Source organism: Fusarium phalaenopsidis (genome assembly GCF_050370095.1).
Source record: "Fusarium phalaenopsidis strain FUZ10S chromosome Unknown contig_32282, whole genome shotgun sequence".
NCBI lineage: Eukaryota > Fungi > Ascomycota > Sordariomycetes > Hypocreales > Nectriaceae > Fusarium > Fusarium phalaenopsidis.
In genome coordinates this window covers 319,442-346,821 of record NW_028145415.1, presented here as the reverse complement: position 1 = coordinate 346,821, position 27,380 = coordinate 319,442, and the positions used below count along the sequence as shown (strand labels likewise).

The window sequence follows — 27,380 nt, the reverse complement described above, 5'->3', positions numbered from 1 at the left end:
TCACCCGCTTCAAGTTACGACACCTCTAACATCCCTATGCACTGTCTGTTATGCTGCCGAGGGCCATTCAGTCGCCCTGGTTGACATTCCCGGCTTCGATGACACGTACCGCTCTGACACCGAGGCCCTGACGGACGTGGCCTCCTTTCTCGCCCAGAGATACTCCAAAACTCTGGAACTGGGGGGCATTATCTACCTTGTACAGAATCGTCGATAACCGTATGACTGGTAGCTTCGAGGAACCTACGCATGTTCCAGGCACTCTGTAGCAAAAAGGCAGATATGTCCCATGTCGTCCTAGCCACTTCCTTGTGGGACACGCTCAACGGTGACCAAAGCGGCGGCATCGCAAGAGAGGCCGAGCCTCGTTCTACTAATTGGGCCGACATTCTTTAATGTAGCCGCCAGATGTTCCGACGTGATATTTCTGAGGGATAGGTGTTGCGCATCGTCAATCACATCCTGTTCTTGTTCGGCAACCCGGTTCTTGAGATCCAGCACGAGGTGGTGGTTGGGGAACGGTCTCTCAACAAGACCCGGGCCTGTAAAAAGCTCCTCAAAAATCTGTCAGCGGAGAGTGCAAAGCACGAGAAGAACCTTGCAGACGTCAAAAGGAGCCACGAAGAGGCATTGCAGGCTGGTAGGCTGTAGCGAGAAGATGGCAGCTCTCCTCGCGAAGAAGGAAAGAGAGCACCGGGAAAAGCTCGAACAACTAAACCGCGATAGGGACGATCGTATGAAGTCTCTCAAGCGAGACTATGCAAAGATGCAGGAAGATCAACCGTTGAAGTGGCAGCGCGCCGTCGCGGATCTTGAGCGGAAGGAGAAGTAGCTGGAAAAGAAAGCGAGGCAGGAGAAGACCCGGGTGCAAGCTCTCAAGAGCATGCAAGACATTTTCGACGCCAAGATCAAGGAGATGCAGCGCGATCGTGGAAAGAGAGACGCTGAGAGGGAGGCCAAGGTGAAGGAGGAGAGGGACATCAACCAGCTGCAGATAATGGCACTCGAGGCGAGGATCTCGCAGTACGAAAAGGACGCGGTGGACCTGGCCGCCCGAAAGAACGGGCCTGCGGTTGTGTCGGTCATACAGGCTCTTACGGGGGCGGGAGCCCTGGCAGTTGACTTCAAGAGTGGGAGCACGGCGATGATGGCATCTGGAACGGGCTGGTTGACAAGTGCTGCGTCGACTTTCTAGGGCTTTAGATGGTAATTGGAGAATCATTCGCTTGAAAATACCTCATGGTACTATTTCAGGGCAATGCAAACGTCGTGTGACGGAGACTAGCTCTGTCTTAGCTTGACCTCTCCGACTCCCTGAAAGTAAGAGCAGGTCATGGCTGAGCCACCCATGTGACAAGGGCCACATCCGCTTCTTCCGTAACTCCTCAAGCAGGACGGATATACACCACCCGTACACTATCAGACGGCCCTCCTTTTCAAGCCAGAGGACCGGCGAATTCGGGGGATTCCTCGACTTGGCGATGTTAATAAAACTGACAGTGCACTCGTGTGAGCCAGGAAGAAAGCTTCTGGGTTAAGAATGACTGGGGCGATGGAGGTCCAATCCAAATACCGTCATAGAGAATACCTAAATCTTCCAAAGTTTCCCGGGTGACAGCTTTCCGAGCAACTATGATTGGCGAAAGCACTTCCCATCTTGTGGAGACGGAGAGATTCCATCCCGAGGAGACAAGACTAGGACTTGAAGTCACTTCTGGATGTTTCGGACGAGCGGAAGCCTGAGAGTAGACTTGAGGGGCCAGTAAGTGAGAATCGCGAGTCTATGTTGACGCTCTCCAGCCTTTCAGATTAGAGGTCGCAATCAGAGCTTCCCTCGTGCGAGTGACTTCTTCATGCAAATGAGCGGTGAGGAGATCATCGATAGAAGGGAATTTCGAAGCTGCTAAATAAAAACCCAAAGAAAACCTCTGCCCAGATCAACTTGAGACTAACCTAGGACTAAAATGATCTGAGAGGCAGTGACAGTGCCTTGAGCGCTCCGTGGCATGATGGCATCTACACGAGAATGGGACCGAGGCACACGTGAAGAGTTGCGCAAGGAGTTAGGGCGTATTAAGAAGATATGGCATCGAAGAAATCAGATAATACCAACCAAGGAAGGCCAAAATGGCAAAATAATAGATGGCAGAAGATATATGGCGGGGATTGAACCTGGTACATGACGGGCATCTACAGAACCTTATTTTGTGAATTTTCCCTTCCCCCCCCCCCCATAATGCCACTGTCCATCCGGTACAGTAGGAGAATAATTAAACTGAACGATAGACCATTGCTCGTTCTGTTGTGCTTTCATTGTTGTGAAAGGGGAAAGTTTATCGGCGTTGGCCGCGCAACGGGGACATCGCATTGCACTCGGTGGCTGGTCAAGTGTAAGTTTGGCAGCACTGCCACATCTGATTTCATCCTGCAAGAGTGGAATGTCGGGCCATAGCGGATGGATACAATCCGTACCTGCGACACGGCTCCTCCTCCAGTTAGAGGCGGTTCCGAGCATCCCCTGCTATGGGCAACACGGCAGTGAATTTAGAACAAACGGCCAACAGTAACACCAATGGGGAACTCTAATCCTGTCTTAAAAAAGATCCACGCTATATCCTTTTACTGGGAAAGGCTCGGTGCTACGCAGACGTAGCCCTAAGCCAATACGATGGAGACGGCCAGCAAGTCGAGCACAAGTCCAAGGGAAAGAGTGGGCTGGTCCCAAGATGGGACCTTTAGGCCAGGAACAAAACTCCTCTTGTGTGGACCTCCTGTTCGCATCGGAGCTCGAGCACGTTGTCCAAGCTCGGTGGCATGGTGCGTCTCTCGTATAGCACAGCCCCTTCCCCTTGCGTGGGCTGGACTGTGGGGAAGATCTATCACGATCATCGGGATGAGATTGATTTCAAGGCTCAGGGCCCCTTGGTATAGCTTGAGAGTGATGCTTCATCCCTTAGTGGCAAACAGGTTTTACAATGCCGTGACGCCAGGGGTTGGAGTCCTTCAAAGAGTCGAGCGTTCTCACGGACGATCATCAGGTGGCCGTACACGAAGAAGAAAGGATTCACGGGGGCATATGCAGAACGTGCTGCTGTTTCTTTTGTGGTTCTCCGGCAGGTGAGCCGGTAGATGGTGGCTTCGATTGACCTTGTAAGAGCCCCAGGGACCTGAGGTTCGTGGAGGCATTCCAAGACAGCACTCCCAAGGCACGGGACATACTTGATGCTCGCATTAGGTCCAAGAAGAAGCTTAAAACAACGACTCAGGGTAGTCTCCGATGGAACGGGGGTACACAGCTCGTGTGAGGAAGCCGTCGCGCTTTGGTTCCATAAATGAATTCCCTGTCTCCCTTTTCATAGATGCAGTTGTGATGCCTCGGCCAATAAAATGTTCCCTCCCCTTTTCTCCTGATACTATAGTCATGTTTTGTTTGAGCGTTTGTGTCACGAAGGTGCATTTACATGTGGATGAACTCAGTCGTGTGATGCCGTGGCTGACCGGAAGTAAGAGTTCCAGCAACACCAACCAACAAAACGTCTCGATCTCGATCAAATGATGATACTCGTTATTTGAGGCATGGCAACTCCCGTCGTTTTGCGGAGTAAAAGTGACGCGTCGTACAGGGTACGTACGCCTACAAATGAGGCTTTTACCTTTAACCCTGGATTAGGCTGCCACCATTTCCATTGGCCATATCGTAGAAGAGGGAACAGGACCAGTAGAGTGAGATCGGCAAGCGCAGCCATCTTCAAGCTGATATGACATGGAGGGAAAATGGATTTCTGACAGTTGACAGAAACGCAGTCAGTGCTCGATTTGTCGAGTTCCACTCTGTGAAAATCGCAGGTTAGCGGAAGCGAGAGGATCAAACGAGAGACGTATCAAGGAGCAATTTTTTAAAGTTCCGACGCTTGTTTCAATTCGCAAAAAGGAGAGGATCTCTTAGTCTTGAAATCAGGGGGCAGTGAGTACCCCTTTTGTATGGAGGCAACTGGTGATTGACTGCAACGGATGCGTAAAAAAGTCTCTGTTAGCGCCCGGGACGGCGTTATTATTAATAGTCGTGTTCCCGTAAACGGTGCAGCCAATGCCACAGTCCCTTTTCGATGCCTCGCTAGTGGTCCTTTTGTTGCCGGTGGGGTGCGTCGTGTCGAAACGGGGTGCATTCTGCGCTGTCATCTCGGCCAGGTGAAACGGTCGCACAGGAAGCCTGAATGGGAAAGCTCAGACGGAGTTTCTGATACGGAGGGTCTTTTTGGGAGTGGCCGATGGATGGATGGATGCCTAAGGTGTTGTTGGTTGAGAGCCGCAGCAATTTAATGCAGGAGTCGTCAGGGCGAGTCAGTTGGTGGCTTGCTCAACGCCAATAATGGCGTTTTCTGACAATTCAATCTGCATCGGAGCATTGTCTTTATCCGCAACTCCGGGTTGTTGGCTGTGAAGAGCTGACAGTAGTTTCAGCGCTAGCAGATTGCATTGAGGAACGTTGGCTCTGAGTGAAAGGAGAGCGAAAGCGACCGTATCGAGGCCAGATGAAACAGTACAGCACACAGCCTTGTGGAGCTATCGCCAGGGTCTTTATAGGTGTTGAACATGGGAGGACCTCGTAGAAGCGCAGCCAATAGACTATTGATGATGTGAGCAACCTTGCTGTGCGAGTCTACATCCAACGTTTCGTGCCTCGTACTGATCTGATGCAACGTTGATCGTGGGCAAATTAATTTTAGTGTGTTCCGTGGCTGCGGCTTAGCTTCTAGATGGAGAGCCCGTAGTCTAGCTGATTCCGGCGGGTTTGTGGCTGTCTGATGTGATGGGCCCAGGCGTAAAAAGGTCGTGTTAGCACGTGCATCCCAAGACATGTTCTCCAAGTAAGCATTTGCCAAGTTGTAGCACAGGCTGCACAGCGTAAACAAGCATTGTAGAGCCATGAACCGACATGCTGGAACCCTCTCTTGGCCTGCATCCAGAGTGGAAATGATAAACAAGCTCATGACAAGAGATCCTCAAAGAGCCAATTTTTCAAGGCTGCAGGCGGCGGGTACTTGGTCCGTTCCGTATCTATCAGGGGGGCCCATCAAGCATTTTGCTAGACGAATCTAGCGTCCGAAAGGCGGATCGGGAGTCCGGGAATCAGAAGATTTGGCCAGGGACGGGTCTAGGCCATCTCGCATGTGAAGAGAGACTCTACGGAGCATCCAATCCCTGCGTGGCAACAGACCTGTCAGACCCACCTCGTATACGGTTGATGCGGTGGTGCCATGGTGGTGAGCCACCCAGTCCAGTCCGTTCAGTCACTGTGTGCCGTGCGTGCCTCTGAGGGACACGCTGTTGGTCCTTTCCTCTGCTGAAAGCCGAGCTCGATTGCCAATCTCCTGCATGATGTGACATTTATACAAAAAGCTTGTCGGCCGCCCAGCTCTCTCCAGTTTCTTGTCCCGTCTTTTCTGGATCCTCACACACACACTCGTTTTTTTAGCCACCGCGCATTCAATACGCCCATTCTTTTTCTTCTTCAAGACATTGTTTTCTTCGACCGATTGACACTTGCAGACGTCTTCAAGCCACCACCACCCCCAGTCGTCGAGATGAAGATGATGATGGACGAGGTGTTCCTTAGCCGGCTCAATCGGCGGAAAGGCGTCTTCATCGCCATGGGCCTGCTGGTCCTTTTCGGCTTGGCGATTCACATGTGGGGCTTCTACTTTGCCGAAGCCATCGAGGCTCTACCGTAAGTTTGACCCCATCACCAAGACGTCAGTGCACCCATTGACAGCTTCATCCGCAGAACATTCAAGGACCCAGCTCAAGAGCAGCCGCCTCAAAAGACCGCCCCGGTCCCAGCCCCGGATGACATGTCAGGATTGATGCACGCGCTGTGGAAGCCTTTTCTGCACGATCTTAATGAGACAAAGTTTGTTTCCAAGGAGGGGTACAACTACGAGATTGCCAAGGACAACTACCGATGGAGGAAGCCGCTCGGCAAGAAGCTGCTCATTCTCGATGTCGACACCCGTGTGGATGAGGGAGTCGGTGCTATGATGAACACCTCCAAGCTGAACCCCAAGGAGATGGTTGGACGAACTGGTGGAATGATGAATCACTACCTTTATGGTATGTCGCCTCGATTCACTGAAGAACACTCTCACTAACCGCATCAGCCATGATTCACGGCTACGACTATCGATTCATTCGAGCCCCCAACTACTCTGACCGACACGGCACATGGGTCAAGGTGCCCATGATCCAGGAAGCCCTCAAGACGCACGAGTTTGTCGTCTTCCTCGACGCCGACGCCGTCTTCATGTACCCTCACATGCCCTTCGAGTGGCTCATGTCCCTCTGGAACATCACCGACAACACCCTCGTCGCCATGGCCAGCGACCCCGACTCCCCCCGCAACCGCGACCACAAGGGCAAGCCCATGTGGAACACCGGCTTCGTCGTCGCCCGCCAGAGCGAGCGCACTCAGGAGCTCTTCACCAACTGGGAGGCCTGTCCCACCGAGAAGAAGTACGACGGATGCAAGAAGTGGGCAAAGGACTGGGCGCACGAGCAGGCTGCTTTCGCCAACTACGTTCGTTACGATTACGACTCTGACGAGGAGCTTCGACCTATTCCCTGCATGGACGGCAACGGTGCCCCGTACATTGGCGACAAGTCTTGCGGAGGCGTGTTTGTGAGGCATCACTGGTTCCACAAGGATTACCCCGTGGGCGACCTTCACCAGGCCATCCTCGAAGCATTTGTGAACCGCCTGCACGACGGTTTCCACCAGGACAAGAAGAAGACGTTCCTGGATGCGAGCAATAAGAGCTACCCTCTGAACCGGTTACAGGTTTAAGGGAGTTTTTTTTCTTCGTGATTTTTTCAAAGCGAACAAATAGATATAGAGAGCGTATGTACAATAATGATAGACTAATGAACATTTTGAAGCCATCATCATCAACTGAATTGGCATTTACTATCTTACTCTTCGAATCGAATGTGGTTTGTTGTTCCCGATGGTGACTTAAGCCTCACGCACTGACTGCATCATCTCCCGCATGTCTCGTCTAGCATCGTTTCTGTTTTACGTAAGTGACGTTTCTGGAACTTTTTGTTCGATAAGATCATCACTCAAGGATCGTCCTAATTGCGTGCCTCACTCGTTAATCCTGTGCAGCCAAACCTCCTGCTCGGCACGGGCGCTGTACGTGCTCGCCCCCAGAATGTCCCTCATCTGCTGCACGCCCGTAAACATGATTTGCCTGGCCACGAACCAGCGGATGCCCTCGTGGCAGGGGGGACTCGTCAGGCTTCCCTGATAGGTCCAGAACTCGTTAAAGTACAGCACGCTCTCGAGCGCCAGCCGATGGTTCAGCTCTGCCGGTTCCGTGATATCCGTCTCGTTGAAGCCGATCATGGACGGCAGCTGGGCTAGAAACTGGTTGTCCCGATTACCCGGGTCGAGACGGATGGCTAAGACGGCTCGCTCGTGGCCTTTGGCGTCAACGTGGACGAGATGCAGCTCCGCCTTGGACCGATCTCCTCCCACGGAATGATCTGCCGGGGAGTGGATGTGCCATCCCTTGAGATAGACAGTCTCGTTGTCGAATGAGAAGGAAGGGTTCTGGTCCCATACACCATCCTCGTGCGTCACGGTAAAGGCCGGGCCGTAACCCCAGTTGTAAAAGTTACCCGCCACGCTATCAGGATAGTTGAACTCGGGGATGTGGTTCAGCGACAGCCCATTGTTGAGGCTCAGGGCAATGGGCGACTGCTGTGTGCCGGTCTGGCAGAGGGCATAATCTGCATTAGGGGTGTTAGAAACACGCTTGCTAGCCGAGCTGCCGAGGGGGAAGAAGGGGTCTACCAACCAGGATTGAGACGGCCCCAGTTAAAGGATGCCTCGTATGCCCAATCTGTGTCCCCTGGCGCCGCCCGGGGACTGACGTGCCGTTTCCTGTTGACGAGCTGTTGGTGATTCTCGTGGAGGGCGCATGAGAGTGTGCCAGTGACATGCACCGCTGTCGCAAGGAGATGGAGACCGCGCATCTTGGTCGGGTGTTATTTAGGCTTGTGTAGAGAGTGGGTTCTAGATGGAGATGATTGAGATGTTCCACTTTCTCGTCCCCAGGAAACAACGAGGTTTATAACTTTTGCTCTACGTAGCAGCTCTGGCAAGAAACAATCTCTATTCAACCAGCATAATGTCACTGCCAAGACAGAGGCGCAGTTGAAGCGTCGTCGGCAGAGGCTTTCAACGCTTGCGAGAGAATGCGATCGACAAAGGGCGAGTTCGTGGCTGGGAGCCAAAGTTACAGGGGGTTTTCGCACCGAGTCGTGACCCCACAAGGCTACCCTTTGACAAGCCAACAGTGCGGCGCATGAAGCAGCTCCATTGTGCCCCTGGCGAACAAGGCATTTTACTCGCCCAAGTGCTCTCTCTGCTGTTCAGTCTCGGCAAAAACGGCCTGTTTTTCCATCGTCTGGCTGTACAGGGTAAACTCTGCGCTGGCCCTGTCAGGGGCTCGTATCGCAAATGAGTCGCTGAAACGGTCGAGTCTGGACCGTTTTGAGTCTTTAATTACGCTCCGATGCTAAATGCCCTCCGCTGATTCGCCGACGCCTGAAAAAAGGGGCCTGGGTAAAATGAGATTGAACAGAGATCTACCCAGTCCAAGCTCTCTCGCCGGGCTAGCCTGTTTACCCACTCTGTCTCGGCGATACCAACGCAACGGGCGCAGCGCTTCCTTTAGCGGTTGGCGATGCTGCGACGGCTTGGCAATAACTCTATCCTCTCGTTTCAATCATCAAAGCCACCGGGGAAACGTCAGCTTCTCAACTAGACCAGTCACGTTTACAACGGTCAAGGGTCTTGGCGCGTTACATAGACGTGTCTTGGCGGTCCCCAATGTCAGAAACTAGGCAGACCCAAGACACGGCAGTTGTCTGCAGATGCCGTGTCGGGACTGGCTGCTCAACATGGGAGACACTAGACTACTGTTGCCAAGCATCTAGATAGTCGGCTTCAACGGGAAGGTGTTGGCCTTTCCAAGGCATCGACCTGGCTCAGCCTGGCTTGGCGAGGGAATTTCCAAGGCTTTGGTCGTGGCGGAGTCACGAGAGTTCAAACCGTTGTTTAACCATCAACTGAATTTCTAGCTTGATAAGGACTCTTTTGCCTTGATGCATCGCTTGGCACGCTTGACACGGTTGCAAGTTCATGGTTTACGAGGCCATGAGCCACCGACCTGCGCGACTTTTCCTGCTTGGCCTCATTCACTCTCGATGGCGTCGATGAGAGTACTACACTGGGTAAGCTGATCGGGCGACTAGTCTCGGCAGTTGAAATTCCAGGAATGAGTCTCTGGAATATCGGGCGGAGCATGGGAAGACAAGCTGAACTCTGTGTTAGCGCTCACTCAAGGCAGATCTTGTGACTTTGCTTGCCAGAAAAGACTGCCACGTTGATCTCGACGCCTCCCCAAATCATGCTGGGGGCAATTTCCCTTGGGAATTCTCTCGTATTGGGGTCATAGTGGATAGCTTGGATCAGTATAAAGACTGACGCAATACAGACTCTTTGCCGGTCAGCAGATGCAGGCAGTAGCAAGATGAGAGGATGCATACATGATTCCAGACATAAAAAGGCCAGCCACGGCAAGCTTTTTGGACCATGGCAGATGCATCTTTGCTACTTCAATGACAGGCAAGATCAAGATGATGCAGTCCATCAGACAGTGGATAAGAATCGTGCAAAAGAAGAATGTCGATGCATTTACCAAACAACGGGCGTGCGTAATGGTCTTGTTCCAGTATGCCTGAACCGGAGTACAGTGGAATATCACCATGAATGTCCGGATGGTGAACCAGATAGACACAGCGGCGATAAGGACGAGAATGGGTATGCGGATCGAAGTATAGCGGAAGATGCGCCAGTAGAAAGACAGGATTGCCAGCTTTGATGCGGCTATCGATCCTGCATAGAGGAGCTCGGTCACCCAAAGGAGGAACCTCGACTTTTCCCGTATCATATCTGCGCGAGCTTGGTCTTGTATGCCACTGAGCGACTGGCCAAGCATATAACGAGCAGCCCCTGTAGTTGTCAGTGAGACACCCGGAATTGATTCGCTCGCTCATACAAAAGATAGTGACGGAATTGTAGCCCGAAACAAGCGCCTGTACGTGTCAGCCATAAGAAGTAAGTTGTCAAAGTGCGAACGAACTCACCCATGCCACGCACGCTAGGTAATCGTCAAACCATAGCTTCATCCTCGTCATCCTCCGGGCCTTGAGACGGAGGAGCAGCCCGGTGGTTGCAGCGGTCCACGTGACCAATATTGCGACGTAAACGTTGACCTGTAGCCCGGCCATGGGAAGCTAATGTTTACGAGACTCCAATAGTCCCCGAACTCATGATGAAAGGGCGCCGAGCAAGGGACGTAGGTCGTCGTGGGAAGAGTCAAGCAACATGACGACAGAGTTATCGGGAGAGCACAAGGTTACGTGGTGAGGGGGAATCCGGGGTTGGAGGGAGATGGTGAGCTATACTTTGTTGAGGGTAGTGAGTGACAAGCCAATGACCACCATCTCGGAGCGGATCATCCATGAGCGGTGTCAGGGACAAGAGTTGTGGTTATTGGCTCCGGCTTGTTTTTCAATACATTCATCAATCTGTTATTGGCCTGTTCTTGTCTTCGTATTTCTCTATTGATATGCTGGCGAATAACCACGCTCTTCTAGTAACTCTTCCCTTTCTATAACCCGCTTCATTATGCATACTCATAGACAACAATGTCTACTCAAGAGTTCTGAATACATACGACTAGAATGAAAACAGAAGGAGGTTCAAATGCAAGTACCTCCTCTAAAACCGGCCTTGCTCAGGCCCAACACGGCTCCCCTGCCTTATTCACTCACCCTCTTCAACACCTGCTGCGTAATCGCGTTTTCCACGCTCACAACCTTTCCATCAACAACCTCAAAGACAAACTCATCCAGCGAGTCCCAGAATCCAACATCAAACCACGTCTGGCATCCGTTGTCGAACATGCCTTCACCTCCTTCGACCTCAGCTCGTGGACTGATGGGCTTGATCTGGGCAACGGAACGGAAGGCGATACGTCGAGTGTCACCAGACGAAGACTTTTCCTCTGCCTCGGGGCCGAGGGGGTAGAGGCGGATTGTCTGGCTGGCTGCAAGGATTGGATCAGCTCCTGGCAGGGTCAAGTTGGCTCGCCAGTCTACGCCGTTGACGTTCCACGACTCCAAGCCAAGTCCTGGGTGGCCCTTGTCGATAGTCAAGGTGAGGTTTGAGGTCTCATCGGAATCATCAGCAAAGACACCGGCGTAGTTGATAGCGGCGTTCTCAACGGCGGCGTGTTCGGCAGCTGGCACGAAGACGGTTCCCACAGCGTCGCGAAGGGGGATACGGTCGGAAACAGCAGTAGGACCAGCCACAAGCACAGAGAATCCAATTTCATGGTCGGGCGATAGTGCAAAGACAGCAGCGTAGCCAGCATTTCCACCCAGCTTGGTATAAAGGTCCGAAACGCGGGTGCGGTTAGAGCCGGGAGTGACTGGCACTGTGAGGCGGTTGATCTCCCAAGGTGCGCCGACGGCGTATGTCAGGGATGCAGTGCCACCGAGGGGCTTCATCCACTGTCGGGTCGTACGCGGGGAGAGGAGCTGGGACTCGAGGATGGAAACGCCTAGCCTTCGCAGATCGGCTGCGCTGGCATAGATGCCACCTGAACTGTGCAATATGTTAACATCTAATCAAAAATAAGAGATGAGGGGGCATACGGAGCGGTGACTTGGTTATCAAATCCCCACGAAGACTCGGCCGGTGAGCCTGGGAGAATCAGAGCATTGACATCATGGTCGTTGGGTTCGAATGTGGTGGAACTGTTGAGTCCGAGAGGGGCAGCAAGGGCAGCCTGAATGGCGTCGTTGTAGGTTAGACCTGTGATGCGCTGCAACACAACTCCGAGAAGGGCGAATCCAGCATCTGAATAAAGGGACGCCCGGAATGGAAGAGCCACGGGGTGCTTCTTGTCCTTCATGGTAGCGAGAAAATCTGACCGCGTTATTATACATAGGTAGATTAAGCAATGGGATTATGAAACGTACCTTCAGTGGTGCAACCCTTGGATGAACCGTGACACGTAACAGACTCCAGGGCTAGATGAGGTTAGCTGTGTTGAGGCGGCCGCATGCTAGATAACTTACGAACTCCTCCGGTGCCTCCCTGCTGTGCAGCAAGAGCACCGACGGTGACATCCTCCCACTTGATCTTGCTCAACGGATCGCTTCCGGCGTTTCCCAGAAGTTCCGGTACGTAGAACGTGACGGGATGGTTGAAAATCTCCAGGCCAGCGTGGGCCAAGATGGAGTAGACGGTATAGATCTTGGAAACACTGCCGATACGAAAGATGGTTCCATCATCCAGCTCGCCCGTAGTCAATGTGCTCTTCAGTTCCTTTCCGGTGTGGTAATAGCTATAGAGAGACTCGTTGGTCGCAGTCGAGAAGACATCGATGGCGAAGGCGGTTTGGGTGTCGTTCAAGACGCCAGCATCAAAGAGGGCTTCGATGGCTTTAGGGAATGCGGCCTTGGCATCTTTAAAGGCCTTTCTGTTTGATAGATCGAAGCCGGAAGGAAGTACGGGACCGAGGATTGGGCATTCTTCAGTCGGGAGGCTCTGCCCAAGGGAGCTCAAAGCAAGGGAGAGCAGTGACAAGGAAAAGGTCCTCATGATGGCGACACCAAGAACAGTAAGAAGAGGAGTTTTTGGGTTGTGGACCTCTGTAGCTTGATGGGCTCCATCCTGAATGAATCAGCGGTGGCGCCCTACTTATATCCAAAGATTCATGCCGTGTCAGTTGAAGTTGTTGATGGCAATGGCCTGCACCCTTGTCGTGGCTCATCTGGTGTTACTGGCCGCCGAGAAACAGCGCCTGTCCCTTTTTGGAGCGTTGTGCCGCTAGGGATTGTTCCGAACTCCGGACTCCGGACTTCGGATTTACTTTTGGGGCAGCTGAGCAGGCCGTTCCCTATGCTATTTGGTACCTGTTGATGCCATTTGTTGTGAATGGTATTCCCTGAATAAAGCCATTGCATAGTTATCTATTTTTCCTGATCCAGATCCAGTTGAGTAGCGCTGTTTGCTCTACATGTCTACCTACCGAACGGTTCCGGTACCACTAGTCACGTGAGTGATTTGATGCACTCGCCTCATTATCTGGAGTCACCAGCGATAGATTACTGACTAAAACGCCACAGAGACTCCTATCCGTCTTCAATTCCAAGAATATGATGCGCAGAAGCCAAGCTCACTGCAGAGTCACGCCTCTGGTCGCCTGGGGAAATGCCAGAGCTGAGATCGGCTTTGCGTCATCAGCGCTCCGAAACTCCAGATTGGGTAAAGCGCTGACTTGAAGACCCCTTCATTTCCACGACTGCGCCTTGAGACAATGCAGCCATTGGCCCAGTTCCTGTGGCACAGGGCTGGGGCTGTGCAAAAAGCGCGGGGGATCGCCCTCTTGGCTGTTTCGTGCGAATTCCGTGTTGGCCACGACGGACGGAGTTGGTTTGGGTGATGCAGAGATGCTAACGGATCGTCTTGAAATGAATGTGACCGTAATATCAAGGCTTATTGGATGTATGTACGTCGGTTACCGAGCTCCGCCCTGATCCAGGATTACAGGATTTGTGGATGAGTGGTCGCCATCAGAGTGTGCACCAAGGACTTTAGCAATCAAAGTCAGCTTTCGCCTACTGAGACAAGAGAACCTTTCCCCGTTAATCCAAGAATTGACACATGTATAGATGTACCTAGCCAATTTATACAGAATTGATAGCTTTTTAAATACCCTTTTCTACCACCCATTAGGACTGTGAATTGGAGCTTTCCATAACATCGTGAAGTGAGTTTTCCTACCCTGCACCAACACCACGCACGTGGGATAAGAAAAAAGCGAGACACTGACCAGTGATAGTCATTGGGAGGAGTCAGGGGTATTTTGTCACCTTCTAACCGCGTCGCGTCGCGTCGCGTCAAGAGCACAATATCTTGACGTCATGGATATCAAGACAAGCTCTCATACTGTAGTAAGGTCGAGATTCTTACTCATTCACAATCAATGTATCTGAATCTCCTTCATCGATAACGTCAATATCAATTCTCCGCGGTATCCTCATCTGCGAGTACATTCTGGGAGGGCTCCCTCGCCTCACCTCTTGGCCACTCACCTCCCTCCACCAGAAGGTTCATCGCAAGTCACAGCTTACAGCGCCTCACCTCCACCCCGTCTTCCCATTTTGCCAGCAAAGTCAGATCAAATGTCACATGTCTTATGTGGGAGCTCTCATGCTCTTGGAGGCCCTGCTCCTCACCCTTCCTCAAACCCGACACAGTCTTGCAACACTCTTTATGAACGCCTTTCTCACAGGAGCTGGATGGTGGAGTCAAATGCAAGCTGGACTGCCATATTGGCTTCCTATCACCAACTTCTTCCTGGGAAGCCTCATATTCATGCTGGGCATGTAACAACAACCACGTCCTATTATTCTATAATATCCAGCTCTTTGCTGGGCTTGAGAAAAAGAGAGTGGAGATGCTATTAAGGTAGTAGACCTCAAGGAACAGGTTAGATCGGGGAATTAATCGCGCATATCGACTTGAAAAGACTCCAGGTCCACCGGGCCGCGGACTCAGCACAGAGCCGCTCCCTGCTTCCAGTGGGTGACGTCAAAATCGGGGTAAGGGAAGGCAGTGATGTTGATCAGCTCGGACAGAGGAGTGACCTTGCCGTGAGCGGGAAAGACGCTGGGAAAACGGTTAGTTCTACATGTTGGATGATGCGTTGTACAGTACTCACATAGCATCGCGGCTCAGGCCATCAGCGAAGATCTGATTTAACCACTGTCGCATCAGACCCTGGTTGGAAATCTCGGCATCCAATCCTGCCTCCCAAGCATCGGCCTCAAAGGCGACCATGGTAGAGTTGGCGGTGGGACATCTCTCAGTGATGGTGACATATGACCAATCGGCAGCATGGACGGCCTGTTGCTCCCAATTGAACCACGCCTGGATCTTGCTGTCACGGTGGACATAGGGGTGGGTTTGGCTATGTCGCATTAGTTGTGGCTCCTTGTTGAGTGGCCTCTCACTCACTTGAAGGTGACGAAAGTAGCACCGGGGATGCTGGACCAGTAGTCGACGGCCATCTCGGGCACGATGAGCTTGGCGCCAGCAGCGACGTAATCGGCGGTTCCTCCGGCATGATCACCGTGGTGGTGAGTGGGCTAGATCACATCAATGGGCTGTCCAGTAGTAGCAAATAGTGCTATAGCTTACCGCGACGTAAGTGATGGGCTTCTTCAGGTTCTCAGCAACCCACTGCATCACAGCCTTGCTCCACTGAGGGGGTGCATCGCACACAAGGACCTCGTTCTCGAACTCAATAACCAGTTGCTTGACACCCATCTCATCACCATCGTCGACAATGACCCAGTGAACGGAGGGAAGATCCTTCAGCGGGGTCTCGACCTTGAGGTTGTCGATGCTTGCGTTCTTGAAGGCAGTTCCGAGCATGTTGGTGTTGAACTCGGTAACAACTCCATCCAGAACACCGGGAATCTTCTTTGGTCCAGTCTTGGGGGCAAAGCTTTTCTCCTCATCGATACCGTCAAAGAAACCCTTGGGAAATTTGGGGTTGAGGGTGACCTCTTCAATGATAAAGTCTTCGAGCACCTGGTTGAGGTTCTGGGTGGTCGAGTTGTAGATAGTCTGCACAAGGTGGGGGAACTGAATGCCTTTGACCTTTTTATAGTCGGAGAGGTAGAGGTCCTTGGTGGACTCGCCGTAGATGGGGTGCTGCTCGGCTGTGCGGATGATGTAGGGGACCTTGGACTTGGGGTCGAGGATGACAGTGATCTCGCGGCTGGGATCGTGGACTGTTGATCGTTAGTGTTGTCGACGTTGGACTATGACATTGTCCTACTAGCTGGGAACTCGATTCCGTTGATATCAACCGTGATGGCTGAGATCGACTTGGTATCCCTCATCTGCAAGTGGTTAGCGGCCCATTCGACTGGGGTGCAGTAAAACTTACGCGATAGATCAGATGAGGCGAGAACATCTGAGCCTGCACGATAAGATTGTAGGTAAGAGCAGCTTTGATAGTTAGCCATCATGCAAACAACAGGATAAGAGTCATACAATCAGTGTAACCAGGGGCCAGCTCTTGAGGGAGGTAAATCTGGTTGTTCCCCTTGACATAACAAGCAAAGCCATCCTTGCCCTCGTTCACAACTAGAGAAAATTCAAGAGGCTTGAGCTCCTGTGATCCCCAATACCAATGGTCTAGAGCCTTTAGCGTATAGTCAAGACTGGGCAAGAGCCGGACTTACTCGATGGAACAAGACGGCGGTCGATCCGCTGCTCCAGGAATCCCTGGTCCACTCTAAAGGAAATATTCTGTGACCCGGAGGTTGCGACGTAGGTGTCGGCTCGCGTGAGCTCGTAGCTCTGCATAAGGCTGCGGGAGCGGAAGATTCTAAACTAGTTAGTGGAGGGTCGGCGGTTTCAGGGATGAGTGGCGTACCGAGGGGAGTGATAGGTCAACCCCTTGATTTCTCCAATCTTGTCTTCGCCTCCAAGTGCCTCAAGCGCTTCGTTGAGAAGATCCTGAGGAGAGCATGATGCCTTTGGTAAGGCGGTTGTGCTCACCGCGGAGGCGAGGCCCAGGAGAGTTGTCAGGAGTTGCCTGACAGCCATTGTTGAAGTTGAGAGACAAAGAGAGTGAATTCAAGGTACAGGATGCTGATCGGTGTCGATTGAGGTACTGATTGACATTCTTCTAGAACTTCTTATATACGAATAACTCTTGATTCTATTTCTGGAGTTGACGAATTTACGTTGCATCACATCTGGTCTCGACTCGTCCGTCTTACGAGCGGTAGTTGTCTCGTCCCTTTTTCCGTGCATGTATGATGACAAACTATTCATCAGATTACAAAAGTCTCTCTCCTAGCATAAAAAACAAGTCCAACTCAGGGCTCAGCCTCATCCTGATGACGTCCATCATCGCAACCGCACACTGATCATGTTGCGCGTCCTAAGTGGTCAGCACTAAAGAGATTGATCGACGTATCCACTAGCTTTTTTTAAGGTTACCATACTTAGTAATCTTTGCGGTTTAGTCTGCCGTGGCGTAAATTAGCATCGGTGGGCGGTTCGTTATTAAAGGCCGCGCTCCGTTCTGAAAAAGCGTGTTTGGGACGTTGAGAGCGGCCCTGATTCCTTGGCCGCTACCGCATTTTCTTGTCCCCTCATAACAAAAGCCAAGTACATACCATGAGCCCTTCAGGAGAGAGCGCGGTGGAGGCGCGCCTTAACCGCACCTGCGAGGTACTCCCGTCTCCCTGCAGTGAGAGTCGTCAGCTAATGCATATGCCAGGGGTGTCGGAGGAGGAAGATTAAGTGCATTCCAGACCTCTCCGAGACGGACCTGTTGTCCAAGAGATGCACTCGATGCACCAAGCTGGATCTCGACTGTGTGTTCCACGCTCCTGCGACAAAGAGGAGACGAAAACGCAATGAGACGCGGATTCGCGAGCTTGAGCAGAAGCTTGAGGAGGTTCAGCGATCTGTTGCGAGAGAACAGAGAGCAGAACTTTGGACCCCTTCGACGTCGGAAGCTTCGACGACTCCGGCAAGCGCCAATGAGCAATTGTTGGCTCCCAGTCGAATCCCGGCCACATCCCCAGGACGCCATGTCTCTCGCGAGATCCCCGACCAACTCCCCGCCAAAGAGGATCCCGTTGCTCGGGGAATTATCGAAGAATCCCTAGCTGAAGAACTGTGTGTTCAATTCTGCACTGAGCTCCTCCCGCGGTATCCCCTAATTCTACCCCCGGTTCCCCTCTCTTGGCGAGCCCTGCAACGGCACCGTCCAGCGCTCTTCCGGGCGATGCTTGCGACGGCTTCAAGCAGTTTCAAACCGAGTCTTTGGAAGTCGTTGTTCCAAGATGCAGAGAGATATGTAATGGAGCAGGCAATGATCTTTGGTCGGAAATCGCTCGATCTCATCCAGGCGGCGTTGGTTCTCGCGACTTGGAGTCATCCCCCAGACAGGTTTCAAGATCTCAATTTTGGCCAGTTTGTCAATATTGCGGCGACCATGGTGATTGACTTGCGATCGTCGAATGACAAGCGGTATAAGATCCCGTCTTCTGCTAGCGAGGCTGCACAGACAGGCGAGTATTTGGAGGCAGCGAGGACATTTTCTGCTTGCTACCTGCTCTGCTCTAGGTATAGATTGATCACCCCCTTCCACGAACGAGTTGTAGTCTAACCTCCGATTCCAGTATTGCAATGGCGTTCCGTCGACCAAATACCCTTCGTTGGGGATCCTGGGTCAGGGACTGTACAAATATCCTGGATCCTCGGTCCATCGCCCACATTGGCGACCGTCGCCTCGCAGCATGGATTAGACTGCAGAGGCTCGCCGAAGAGAGCCTCACGATGGTTGGACTAGACGAGGGCTCATCGATCAACTTTTCAGACGCACGCACTCGTATCATTCTCAAGGGAGGTTTCGAGCGAGTCAAGGAATGGAGGCAAAACCTCCCCGACGACATCATGACTGGTAAGACGAGCTGCTCACTCTTTGACTTCGGCTAACAGTAGTAGAAACCCTTGAAATACACCACTACATGATTCTTCTCAACTTTTGTGAACCCGGTCTCTACGACAACCACGAACTCCAAGACTTTCGACCGCCGTACGCCATTCACACGTTACCTTCAACAGACGTCTTTACTCGAGACTCGCCGCAGTTTGTCGACGCCCGGATAGAGTGCCTAGATATTGCGCACAACCTCATCAACATGTTCCTTCGTCTCGCGGGCGACGGTCTACGGCAAGTGCCGGTGATCGTCTTCACGAGGATGATGTACGCGGTCGTTGTCATCATCAAGCTAGAGGTGTTTAACAGACCCTCTTCTGAGGTGGGATACATGTCAAAGGGGGACCACATGTCTGCGATAGACATGCTTCGTCGCATACTTGCGTCTCTCGCGACTGCAGCTGATGGATCGCGGTTCCGTGTTCCAGCCACATTTCATGCCGTGCTTCAGAGGCTGTTGAGTCGATGTGGAGAGAGTTTCTCGCGACTGCACATGGGACAGGATGAAATCATAGAACCCTTGATGAACCTCCAAGTCGACGAGTCGAGACACGAGCGATCCATCACCCCTCCCGCCATTTCGAGGGAACCACCGGCACCAAATCATCAAGCATTTGCTATTGACCCCGCGCTTCACAACATGGAGGTTCCTTCATTCCAGGATCCATCGATCCCATTCAACGATTTGTTTCAAAGTGCACCGGATGATGCCGCGGCCATGATGTTTTGGAATAGTTTCCTTGGGGATGGGTATTTCCCGATGAACCCCGAGCAGGGCGGATGTGATAATGGCATGATACACTACTAGCATATATACTAAGGAGAAACAAATAACGTACTTGATAAGCGAGTTGATCAAAAATCTTAACCATTAAAATAGAAATTGCTATAAAAACACAACAGACCATCTAATCAATTAAAACTACTCGCTATACTCTTCCCCAGACGTCTCAATCACTACCTGACACGTTCTTGCATTATGACCGGGCTTGCCGCAGACACCATAGCGCCGAACCCCCGGTCGCGCCGACCTTCCTTGACCACTACTTCTCGACGATTCAGCCACTACCTGCGCACTAATATCCATCTGATTAATTACTTGCCTTCCTTCATCTAGAGTTATCTTTCCTCTTTTATATAGGCGGGTCCTTTTTGCCCTCCGGCGCCGGCTTAATATCTTATTTGCCTATCGAAGGTCTTAGATCTTAGCCCTCATTAATGCCATCTTATATATAACCGCCTTTGTTCCCTTAGAAAGAGACTTTAATGCTTCTAGAATTGATTCAGGAGAGCTACTTTTATGCCTTTTGATTCTTCTTTCAAGGTATTCAGACTAAGATTGGGCCTTAAGGATAGTCTTTGGGGTCTTTGAGACCCAAGGGTTAGAGGGGCCAGCCTCCTCCTCGGCAGGCATTGGAGTCCGTAGCTGCATATTAAGCTTCGAGACCATACTTTCCGGGTCAAGAGGAATAAGCCTGGCTCCTTTAAAACCTCCCTTGATATTTCTTGCTATCATAGTGGCTTAATATGCAGTATAAAAAGCCGGAAAGAACTCGGTCTTTGAAACGTGGGTTATAGAGCATCTGATTAGATGCTCTATTTCGTGACCATAAGCCTTCTTTAGTAGCCCAAAGCACCCAACGTCAAGAGGCTGAAGCAGATGAGATGAATAAGGTGGCATACAAAGCGTGATGATATTGTTCTCCTCGCAATATATCTCAAAGTCGGCCGAGTGGTGACTTTCGTGCCCGTCAAGGATTAGAAGACGATAGGCACTATTTGATCGGTTGGTTGTGCATTGATCAAAGTGCTTTAGCCACTCAAGGCCCGTCTCATTATCGGTCAAGCCATTTTGGGTCATAGCGATAGCCCAATCGCCCGGGAGGTTACTGTCTCGGTACCAGTTGGCGAGATGATATTGGCCTGCAACCACGATAAATGGCTGGATCGCCTAGCCTTCCGCATTGATCGCCTGGATGACTATAACCCATTCCCGGCTTCTAGGCTGCACTGATTTCGGTCTTCCACGCCGTTCTGCGCCTGTGACGACTATTCCGCTTATAATCATGCCCATTATAAAGCCAGTCTCGTCAAAGTTATAGATATCTTCTGATTAGATGCCATACTTCGCGATTATATTCTCCACGAGCCTAAACTAATTGCGAATAATGGTTAGATCTTCGCACTTAGCTCTCTAGTAGTCATATTTACGAAAGAAACGCGTCTTAAGCTCTATGTATCGCTTAACGAAGTTCCTAGCCCAGCGCTTACCGACTAGTAACGCGTCGCGGTCGACAAGCAATCGGTTAGCCATTTCTTCAATACCACGCAGTCGCGGGGGAAATCCTCGCGAGTCTAGGTCAAGAATAAACTAGATAATGATCTATTCCTCTAGATCAGATAGTTTGCGTAAATTAGGGATAGTATCGGCTCGGGCTTGCATGCCATTGTATCAGTAGAAGAGAGTGCTATAGTTAACTTGATAGACCTTTGCGGCGCGTCGGAGACTTAGTTTTAGGTTATTTTGATAGGCCCGAAGTGCAAGAAGAATTCTAGCCTCTCTATTAGACTGTGACATACTAGGTGGTTAAGAATTAATTAATCAAATGGAGAGGATATAGGTTGAGGGATTTTTGATCAACTCGCTTGTCTGATCAACTCGCTTATCAAGTACGTTAGTCTATAATATTGATAAATAAATTGTAAGAAGAGTTAAGTAAATGGGATACTGAGTAGACAGACTCCTCTCACAAAGGGGTCTGTTTTGAACCAAGCTTGGCTCATTGGGCTTGCGACATTTAATGGCCCTGGCCTTTTCTCTACACTCTCGCCTCTTACCATAAGTACATTCCCGTAGCTGTAACTTCATTGTATCCTTGCCAACTCATCGAGCTTGCAGGGCTGTCTCCCCTTGTCAACCCCGCTTCAATGAGGAGTGGCGTGATCCATGAGAGCGGGTCTAGCAACCAGGCCGCCCCGCATTGATGAGCCAGCCAGCACGATGACAGGTCTTCAGCAAGAAGCCCAGTATTGAATCCTAGATCCAGAACGGAAAGGAGACAGTTTTGGCCAAGTCTAAAATCAAGTGTGTCTGCCCTGCTTCAAGTTGGTTGGACTGATCTTTCTGCCTTGGCCGCCTTGGAGGTTTATGCTAACTCCAAAGTCAGCCTCGACCTCCATTGACATTTTCAACCCCCATGGAGATAAACCGGGCGCTGTTTGTTCCGGCCCGGACTCCGGTATTTTGCCGCTCTGACCTTGGCCTATCTCTAGATGTCCCTCAGCCCTTTTGCTGACAGTCTGGGGTGAAATCAGGCTCCGATTAGGAATTGCTTCAACTGCATCTTATCAGTACCTCTAGGTCTAGGATTCGCATATTAGACCAAGCGAAGCATATTTTTACCAGTCAGAGACGAAAAACACTAGCACACGTCATCACAAACACCTCTCGACCGTCATGGGCGAGCCAAGATACGGCCGCATCCACCTCCGCCCCACGCCTTCAGGGCCCGAGTTCCTCCCAGTTCCACCCCCATACCCTCCTGGAAGAGGTGAATACTATTCCGATGATGATAGATATACTATGAAAGGAGAAAGACCTCCTAGACACATATCTATAACTCCCCGGACCCCTTCGCCCCCACCAGTACGCCGTCAGCGAGCTACTTCTGGTGACCCTCCTGTGTACATTCAAACTATCCGCGAAGGCCGCCGCGTGGGGGAATCAGGAACTAGTACCAGTAAGGACCCTCGAGTTCCTTCTCCTCCTCGACCTAGTCGGCGGCGTCGTGATAAGCCCGCAGAGGAGTACGACCCGGATGACACTATCGCTGCATACGTTAGGGTGCCGCCTCCTAAGTCACCGCCGCCGCTCGGGGGTCGGAAGAGGTCTTCAACAAACCGCAAGTCTCGACCGGTCACGCCAGAGGTGTCAAGCCCAAGCAGCGACCAAGAGATGCTTTCTCCTCTCACCAACGTCCGGAATGTGTCCCCTCTCGGAATTCCTTCTACGCAGCTACAACGTTCAAAGAGCGAGAGAACCCCCAATTCCTCTAGGCCGAGTCTAACTCCGGCTTACAGCGACTGGGCAAGACGATCCTGGTCTAACATATCCGGGTCGTCGTTTCTTGGCGACAAGGCGTATCAGTACCGACCGCTTGAGGAGCAGTCCATCAGACTGATCAGGATCTCCCCGGAAAGAAAGACAATGATCAAGTGCGAAATCATCCACGTGTCACTTGAGGATCCTCCTCGATATATCGCCGTGTCGTACGCGTGGGGAGACCCAAGGGATACGCGTAGGATTGAGATCGAAGGGTGTCCCATCTCCGTCTCTGCCAGCCTCCATGGTGCCTTTCAGGCACTCCGTCAAAGGGTAGAGTCAGTACTGGTGTGGGTGGATGCCCTCTCTATCGACCAGCAGAATCGAGATGAGCGAGCCCAGCAGGTCCAGCTCATGCCCGACATCTACTCGAATGCCGAATCTGTGGCAATATGGCTGGGCCCTGAGGAAGATGATAGCTCGAGCGCCGTGGATTTTCTTGGCCAAGTAGCTGCCCAGGCCAAACACCCAGACAAGGTCTCGCGGCTTTTGACAGCTGGAGCGAGAAATGGCGACCTTGCGGCCGTGGTATCTCTGTTCGAAAGAGATTACTGGAGACGACTATGGGTTGTTCAAGAGGTCTTCAATGCACGAGAAATCCACGTCTATTGTGGAACTACTAAGCTCTCCTGGGACTCGTACCAACTGGCATCTGATGCCTTCAGCGAACACCGGGGCGACATGGCCTTTCGAAATGACCAAATTGAAGGGAGACGCGCCGTTATCTCACCAGATCAGTTTAGCTACGCTCAGGTTCTGATATACCAAGGCCCGGCTAGCCTTCCTGACCTCCGAGCTTACATGGAGGATGGAGAAGGAGCTCTGCTTGAGATTCTGCGAGCGTGTCGAAGAAAGCTTGCTTCGGACCCAAGAGACAAGCTCTTTGGACTTCTTGGTGTCTTGCCCGATGAGATACGCAATGAGTTCCGTGCCGACTATAACCTCCCAGTCAAGGATGTCTACACCGAAGTCGTCGACTATCTGCTCAAGACGACGCAATGTCTGGACGTTATCTGCGAGGCCATACACTTTCCGGTACACACGAGCTCAGCAAACCTACCCTCATTCGTCCCGGACTGGTCACATATCCCGCAAACGACGTCTTTGGCCTGCAAGTTTGGCTTCTCTGCAGCAGGCTCCACCAAGGCTCGCTGCGCATTCCTCGATGAGCGGCTGAACAAGCTGGAAATATCAGCCATTCCACTCGATACGATAAAGAACAAAGGCATCGCAGTCGGCACACTCTGCAACTTGGGAGACTATCTTATGGCCTTTTTGCACTGGAGGGCTCTTCTTCTCGACAGTTTCAGACAAGAGGACGATGAATCTAGGCAGAGGGCGGAGGATGATCTGGCCACAACCTTGTCACTCGGACAGATCCCATCGCCATACAACTGGCCGAGCGAGTGGCGAACAGCCTGCTACAGCATTTTTGCTAACCTGATCCACGAGCGACTGCCATATCTACCCCTGGATCGGACATTGTACGACTACCTCAACGTGGCAGTTGCGGTACGGCCCGAGGCGAGGAGGGAGTATCTGCAGAGACACTTTGGCGATAGAATGATGGGGCGGTGCTTCTGTATCACACAGGAAAAGAGGGTCGGAATGGGGACAGGGTTCATGCTTCCTGGAGACCAAGTTGTCGTACCATTGGGTTGCTCCACACCTATCTTATTGAGGCCTGAAGGGACTCGCGGCGAATACCGCTTTGTGGGAGATGTGTATATTAGCGGGTATATGAATGGGAGGGCTGCTGAACAGTGGAAAGCGGGGAAGAGGAGTCTGAAGAAGTACGTACTTCATTGAACATGTTGAGGCTTTTCCAGGCACTCCATCTTCATGGTTTCAGTTGGCTATATATTTAGATCTATTATGTTAAAAGAAGATTGGCGAGCGGTAGCCAGAGTTTGGAAGCCCAGTCAATAAGGTGAAAGAGAATTAGCTGAGGTTTAATACTCATTTGGTAGACAATGACGACACCATGGTAAATCGAAAAGTGAGACATATCAACAACCATTGCATGGACTCAGTTTAGAGCAGTAGAAACTAAGTCTTAGAAACGAAATCTGGTGCTGACTGCATCGAACGGCCCGTACCGAACTGCTATGGAAAACGAGGCTGTGCTCATGGCATTCTCTCTAATCACAGAGGAAGAAACAGGCTGAGTAAGCAGAAGCGCCTTAGGCATCAATCTTGAGGGAAAATGGCTTCTCGGCACTAGCCTCGTGTCTAACTCTCCTGTCCTGTCACATCAACCCCCAGACCATATCTTACTATCGTTCTAGAATGATTTGCCTCGAATGCTCAAAGCACTTCAAAAACGAGGTTGGAGGTGTGTCTCTTAAGGACCTCAGCAAGATATCCAAGTCCGTTGATGTATGGTCCGAAGTCTCAGGCCAGTACGTGAGGGAGCAGGCCCAAAGGGGCTGCGAGATCTGTACTAGACTTTACACTGCTATAACTTCCTACCTTGAGCACACCGTTTGCCCCAGTACCGATGGCCATCAGCTGCAACATCACGACCCCAGGGATTCTCTCACGATTTACAGTTGGCTTCGTTTTGAGGAGGCGGCTTCCTGTGAGCCTACGGGAATCAGGTTCCTATTTCTACCTGAATTAAGCACCACATTCACTTACCTAGAATTTAATCCTTACCACCGTCACAGAGGTGAGTAATTGTCCCAAGGAGGCCGAGGGAACAATATTGTGAGAATCACTAACTTAAAACGTTTTTAGGAAACGATAGGCCCTTGCCGCGTCCGATAGGGAACAATATTGACAGTGCTAGTCTCTTCCAGTTCTATCACAATGCACTGTCCACATGTATAAAGTCTCATGAAAGCTGTCGAAAATCTTATGAAGAGGGCACAGATAGATGGCTTCCCAGTCGTCTGATTCAAATTGACCCATCCAAGGTCATTAGACTCATTGAACGAGACGAGTTGCAGGAACGTATCCAAAGCCGGAGAGTGGATTACTTCACCTTGAGCCATGTCTGGGGCACTGAAAAATTTCTCACATTGACTACCCAGAATATGGCTCATTTGGAGCGTGAGATACAGTTCACTGAGCTCCCCAAATGCTTTCAGGAGGCTATCGTGGCGGCCAGGCGATTGGGTGGTCAGTATCTCTGGATTGACTCGCTGTGGTAAGTTATCTTGGCACCCTTCCCGAAGTATCGCAGTCTGATAATCAGTTGCAAGTATTGTCCAAGACTCTCCTCAGGACTGGATTATTGAGTCGGGACAAATGAACCGCGTGTATTCAAACGGGATATGCAACCTGGCAGCCAGCTTTCAATCGACATCCAACCGAGGCCTCTTCTGCAACCGAGATCCAACCAAGGGAGCCCCCTTTACAGTTGAATCCTTCTGGAATGACGGAGATCATGCCGAGAAGATCGAGTTGTGCCCAAACTTCGCCAGCCTGTTCACCGAATTTGGTCCGCTCTACCAACGTGCGTGGGTGACCCAAGAACAGGAACTTAGTCCTCGAACGATCCACATGGCACCTTTTCCAGTCTGGGAATGCAGAGAAACAATCTTGACTGAGAATTTCCCATCTGAAGAGGCATTGGGCAGGTATAGGTCCCTGTTTCTATCCAAAAAGATCACCCTTGGAAGAGGTGATTTGAATGAAGCAGGCCTGATGATGAACTGGAACAAGATGATATTCTTATACAGCAGGTATGGTCTGACCGAGGATAGCGACAAGCTGGTTGCTCTTTGTGGAGTTGCGAAAGCATTTTCGCAGTTCACTCAGAGTAAATACTCTGCTGGAATATGGGAAAATCATCTGCACTCTGGTTTATTATGGCGCCCTATCGAATCTGTCGGCAATATAACAATACAAGGGGAAACTTGGCGTTATAAAGAGTATATTGGTAAGCACTTACTTTCTTCCGTGTTGCTCTCCGCAGACATCATGGCTGACTCGAGGTTGACATTTCTTAGCCCCCTCCTGGGCTTGGGCCTCAGTCAAAGGAGCAATCCTAGCCTTCCAAGAAACCATAGATGCCCCCTTGGTTGATGTTCTGAACGTGGAAACTCAACCGAGCAACGGAGATCCCTTCGGTCAACTCTGCGGTGGCCGCTTGACCTTGTTTGGAGTTCTGTTCAAGTTTCCTGGCATTAGAGAGATGGTTCTTGAATGGGAAAACTTTGTTCTCAAACCGCCCTACAGTGATGAGGGCCTTGCTTTCGACGACTGTGGCATCGACAACTATGGTTGTCTTGATTCCTGGTTTATGCCCGTCGCAATCGCCTCAGCTGTCAGTAGGAACCCGGAACTAAACATATGTGGCATCGTACTGCAGAAGGCTACAGGAACTTCTGAGACTGTGACCTACACTCGTGTTGGGTACGCCGTTGTATCTGACGACGGTGACATTGCCGGCTCAGGGTGGTTAATTCGGGACTGGATCCCTCGACCGTGGAGCAAAGATTCCTACCGCAAGATTGAAATTGTGTAGATAGTATTGTCATACTCGTGCGAGCTTCGAGTGATAATGAAAATGGATCCGCCCTCCTCAGTTTCCTCAGGGTCACCCACAGAATTGCCCGCATTCAAGCTTACCAATTTGCTGTTCGAGGTCTGGA

At 51.3% G+C, this 27,380-nt stretch overlaps 8 protein-coding genes across 8 annotated transcripts; 5 read left to right on the top strand and 3 right to left on the bottom strand.

Annotated features, from left to right (window-relative positions):
- Nucleotides 1-658: 658 nt before the first annotated feature.
- Nucleotides 659-1,195, top strand: LRP88_01868 (uncharacterized protein; the record flags this gene model as incomplete). The annotated part of the gene is made up of 2 exons (XM_083238541.1): nt 659-802; nt 854-1,195. The coding sequence occupies 2 exons, from the start codon at nt 659-661 to the stop codon at nt 1,193-1,195; spliced, it is 486 nt and encodes a 161-aa protein (XP_083105649.1).
- A 4,390-nt stretch (nt 1,196-5,585) lies between these two features.
- LRP88_01867 (uncharacterized protein) lies at nt 5,586-6,841 on the top strand (the record flags this gene model as incomplete). Its single annotated transcript, XM_083238540.1, has 3 exons — nt 5,586-5,728; nt 5,786-6,111; nt 6,159-6,841. The coding sequence occupies 3 exons, from the start codon at nt 5,586-5,588 to the stop codon at nt 6,839-6,841; spliced, it is 1,152 nt and encodes a 383-aa protein (XP_083105648.1).
- Nucleotides 6,842-7,141: 300 nt separating this feature from the next.
- On the bottom strand, nt 7,142-8,034 carry LRP88_01866 (alpha carbonic anhydrase; the record flags this gene model as incomplete). Its single annotated transcript, XM_083238539.1, has 2 exons — nt 7,142-7,788; nt 7,857-8,034. The coding sequence occupies 2 exons, from the start codon at nt 8,032-8,034 to the stop codon at nt 7,142-7,144; spliced, it is 825 nt and encodes a 274-aa protein (XP_083105647.1).
- Nucleotides 8,035-10,890: 2,856 nt separating this feature from the next.
- Nucleotides 10,891-12,739, bottom strand: LRP88_01865 (serine hydrolase domain-containing protein; the record flags this gene model as incomplete). The annotated part of the gene is made up of 4 exons (XM_083238538.1): nt 10,891-11,737; nt 11,788-12,061; nt 12,115-12,165; nt 12,214-12,739. The coding sequence occupies 4 exons, from the start codon at nt 12,737-12,739 to the stop codon at nt 10,891-10,893; spliced, it is 1,698 nt and encodes a 565-aa protein (XP_083105646.1).
- Nucleotides 12,740-14,697: 1,958 nt separating this feature from the next.
- LRP88_01864 (uncharacterized protein) lies at nt 14,698-16,765 on the bottom strand (the record flags this gene model as incomplete). The annotated part of the gene is made up of 9 exons (XM_083238537.1): nt 14,698-14,812; nt 14,865-15,113; nt 15,161-15,291; nt 15,344-15,942; nt 15,990-16,053; nt 16,101-16,162; nt 16,220-16,351; nt 16,399-16,544; nt 16,593-16,765. 9 exons carry the CDS (start codon nt 16,763-16,765, stop codon nt 14,698-14,700), a joined length of 1,671 nt encoding a protein of 556 aa, XP_083105645.1.
- A 579-nt stretch (nt 16,766-17,344) lies between these two features.
- On the top strand, nt 17,345-19,485 carry LRP88_01863 (Zn(II)2Cys6 transcription factor; the record flags this gene model as incomplete). The annotated part of the gene is made up of 4 exons (XM_083238536.1): nt 17,345-17,398; nt 17,448-18,301; nt 18,358-18,638; nt 18,803-19,485. The coding sequence occupies 4 exons, from the start codon at nt 17,345-17,347 to the stop codon at nt 19,483-19,485; spliced, it is 1,872 nt and encodes a 623-aa protein (XP_083105644.1).
- Nucleotides 19,486-22,134: 2,649 nt separating this feature from the next.
- LRP88_01862 (HET domain-containing protein) lies at nt 22,135-24,588 on the top strand (the record flags this gene model as incomplete). The annotated part of the gene is made up of 1 exon (XM_083238535.1): nt 22,135-24,588. The coding sequence occupies one exon, from the start codon at nt 22,135-22,137 to the stop codon at nt 24,586-24,588; it is 2,454 nt and encodes an 817-aa protein (XP_083105643.1).
- A 1,229-nt stretch (nt 24,589-25,817) lies between these two features.
- Nucleotides 25,818-27,253, top strand: LRP88_01861 (uncharacterized protein; the record flags this gene model as incomplete). The annotated part of the gene is made up of 3 exons (XM_083238534.1): nt 25,818-25,930; nt 25,986-26,239; nt 26,736-27,253. 3 exons carry the CDS (start codon nt 25,818-25,820, stop codon nt 27,251-27,253), a joined length of 885 nt encoding a protein of 294 aa, XP_083105642.1.
- Nucleotides 27,254-27,380: the final 127 nt, after the last annotated feature.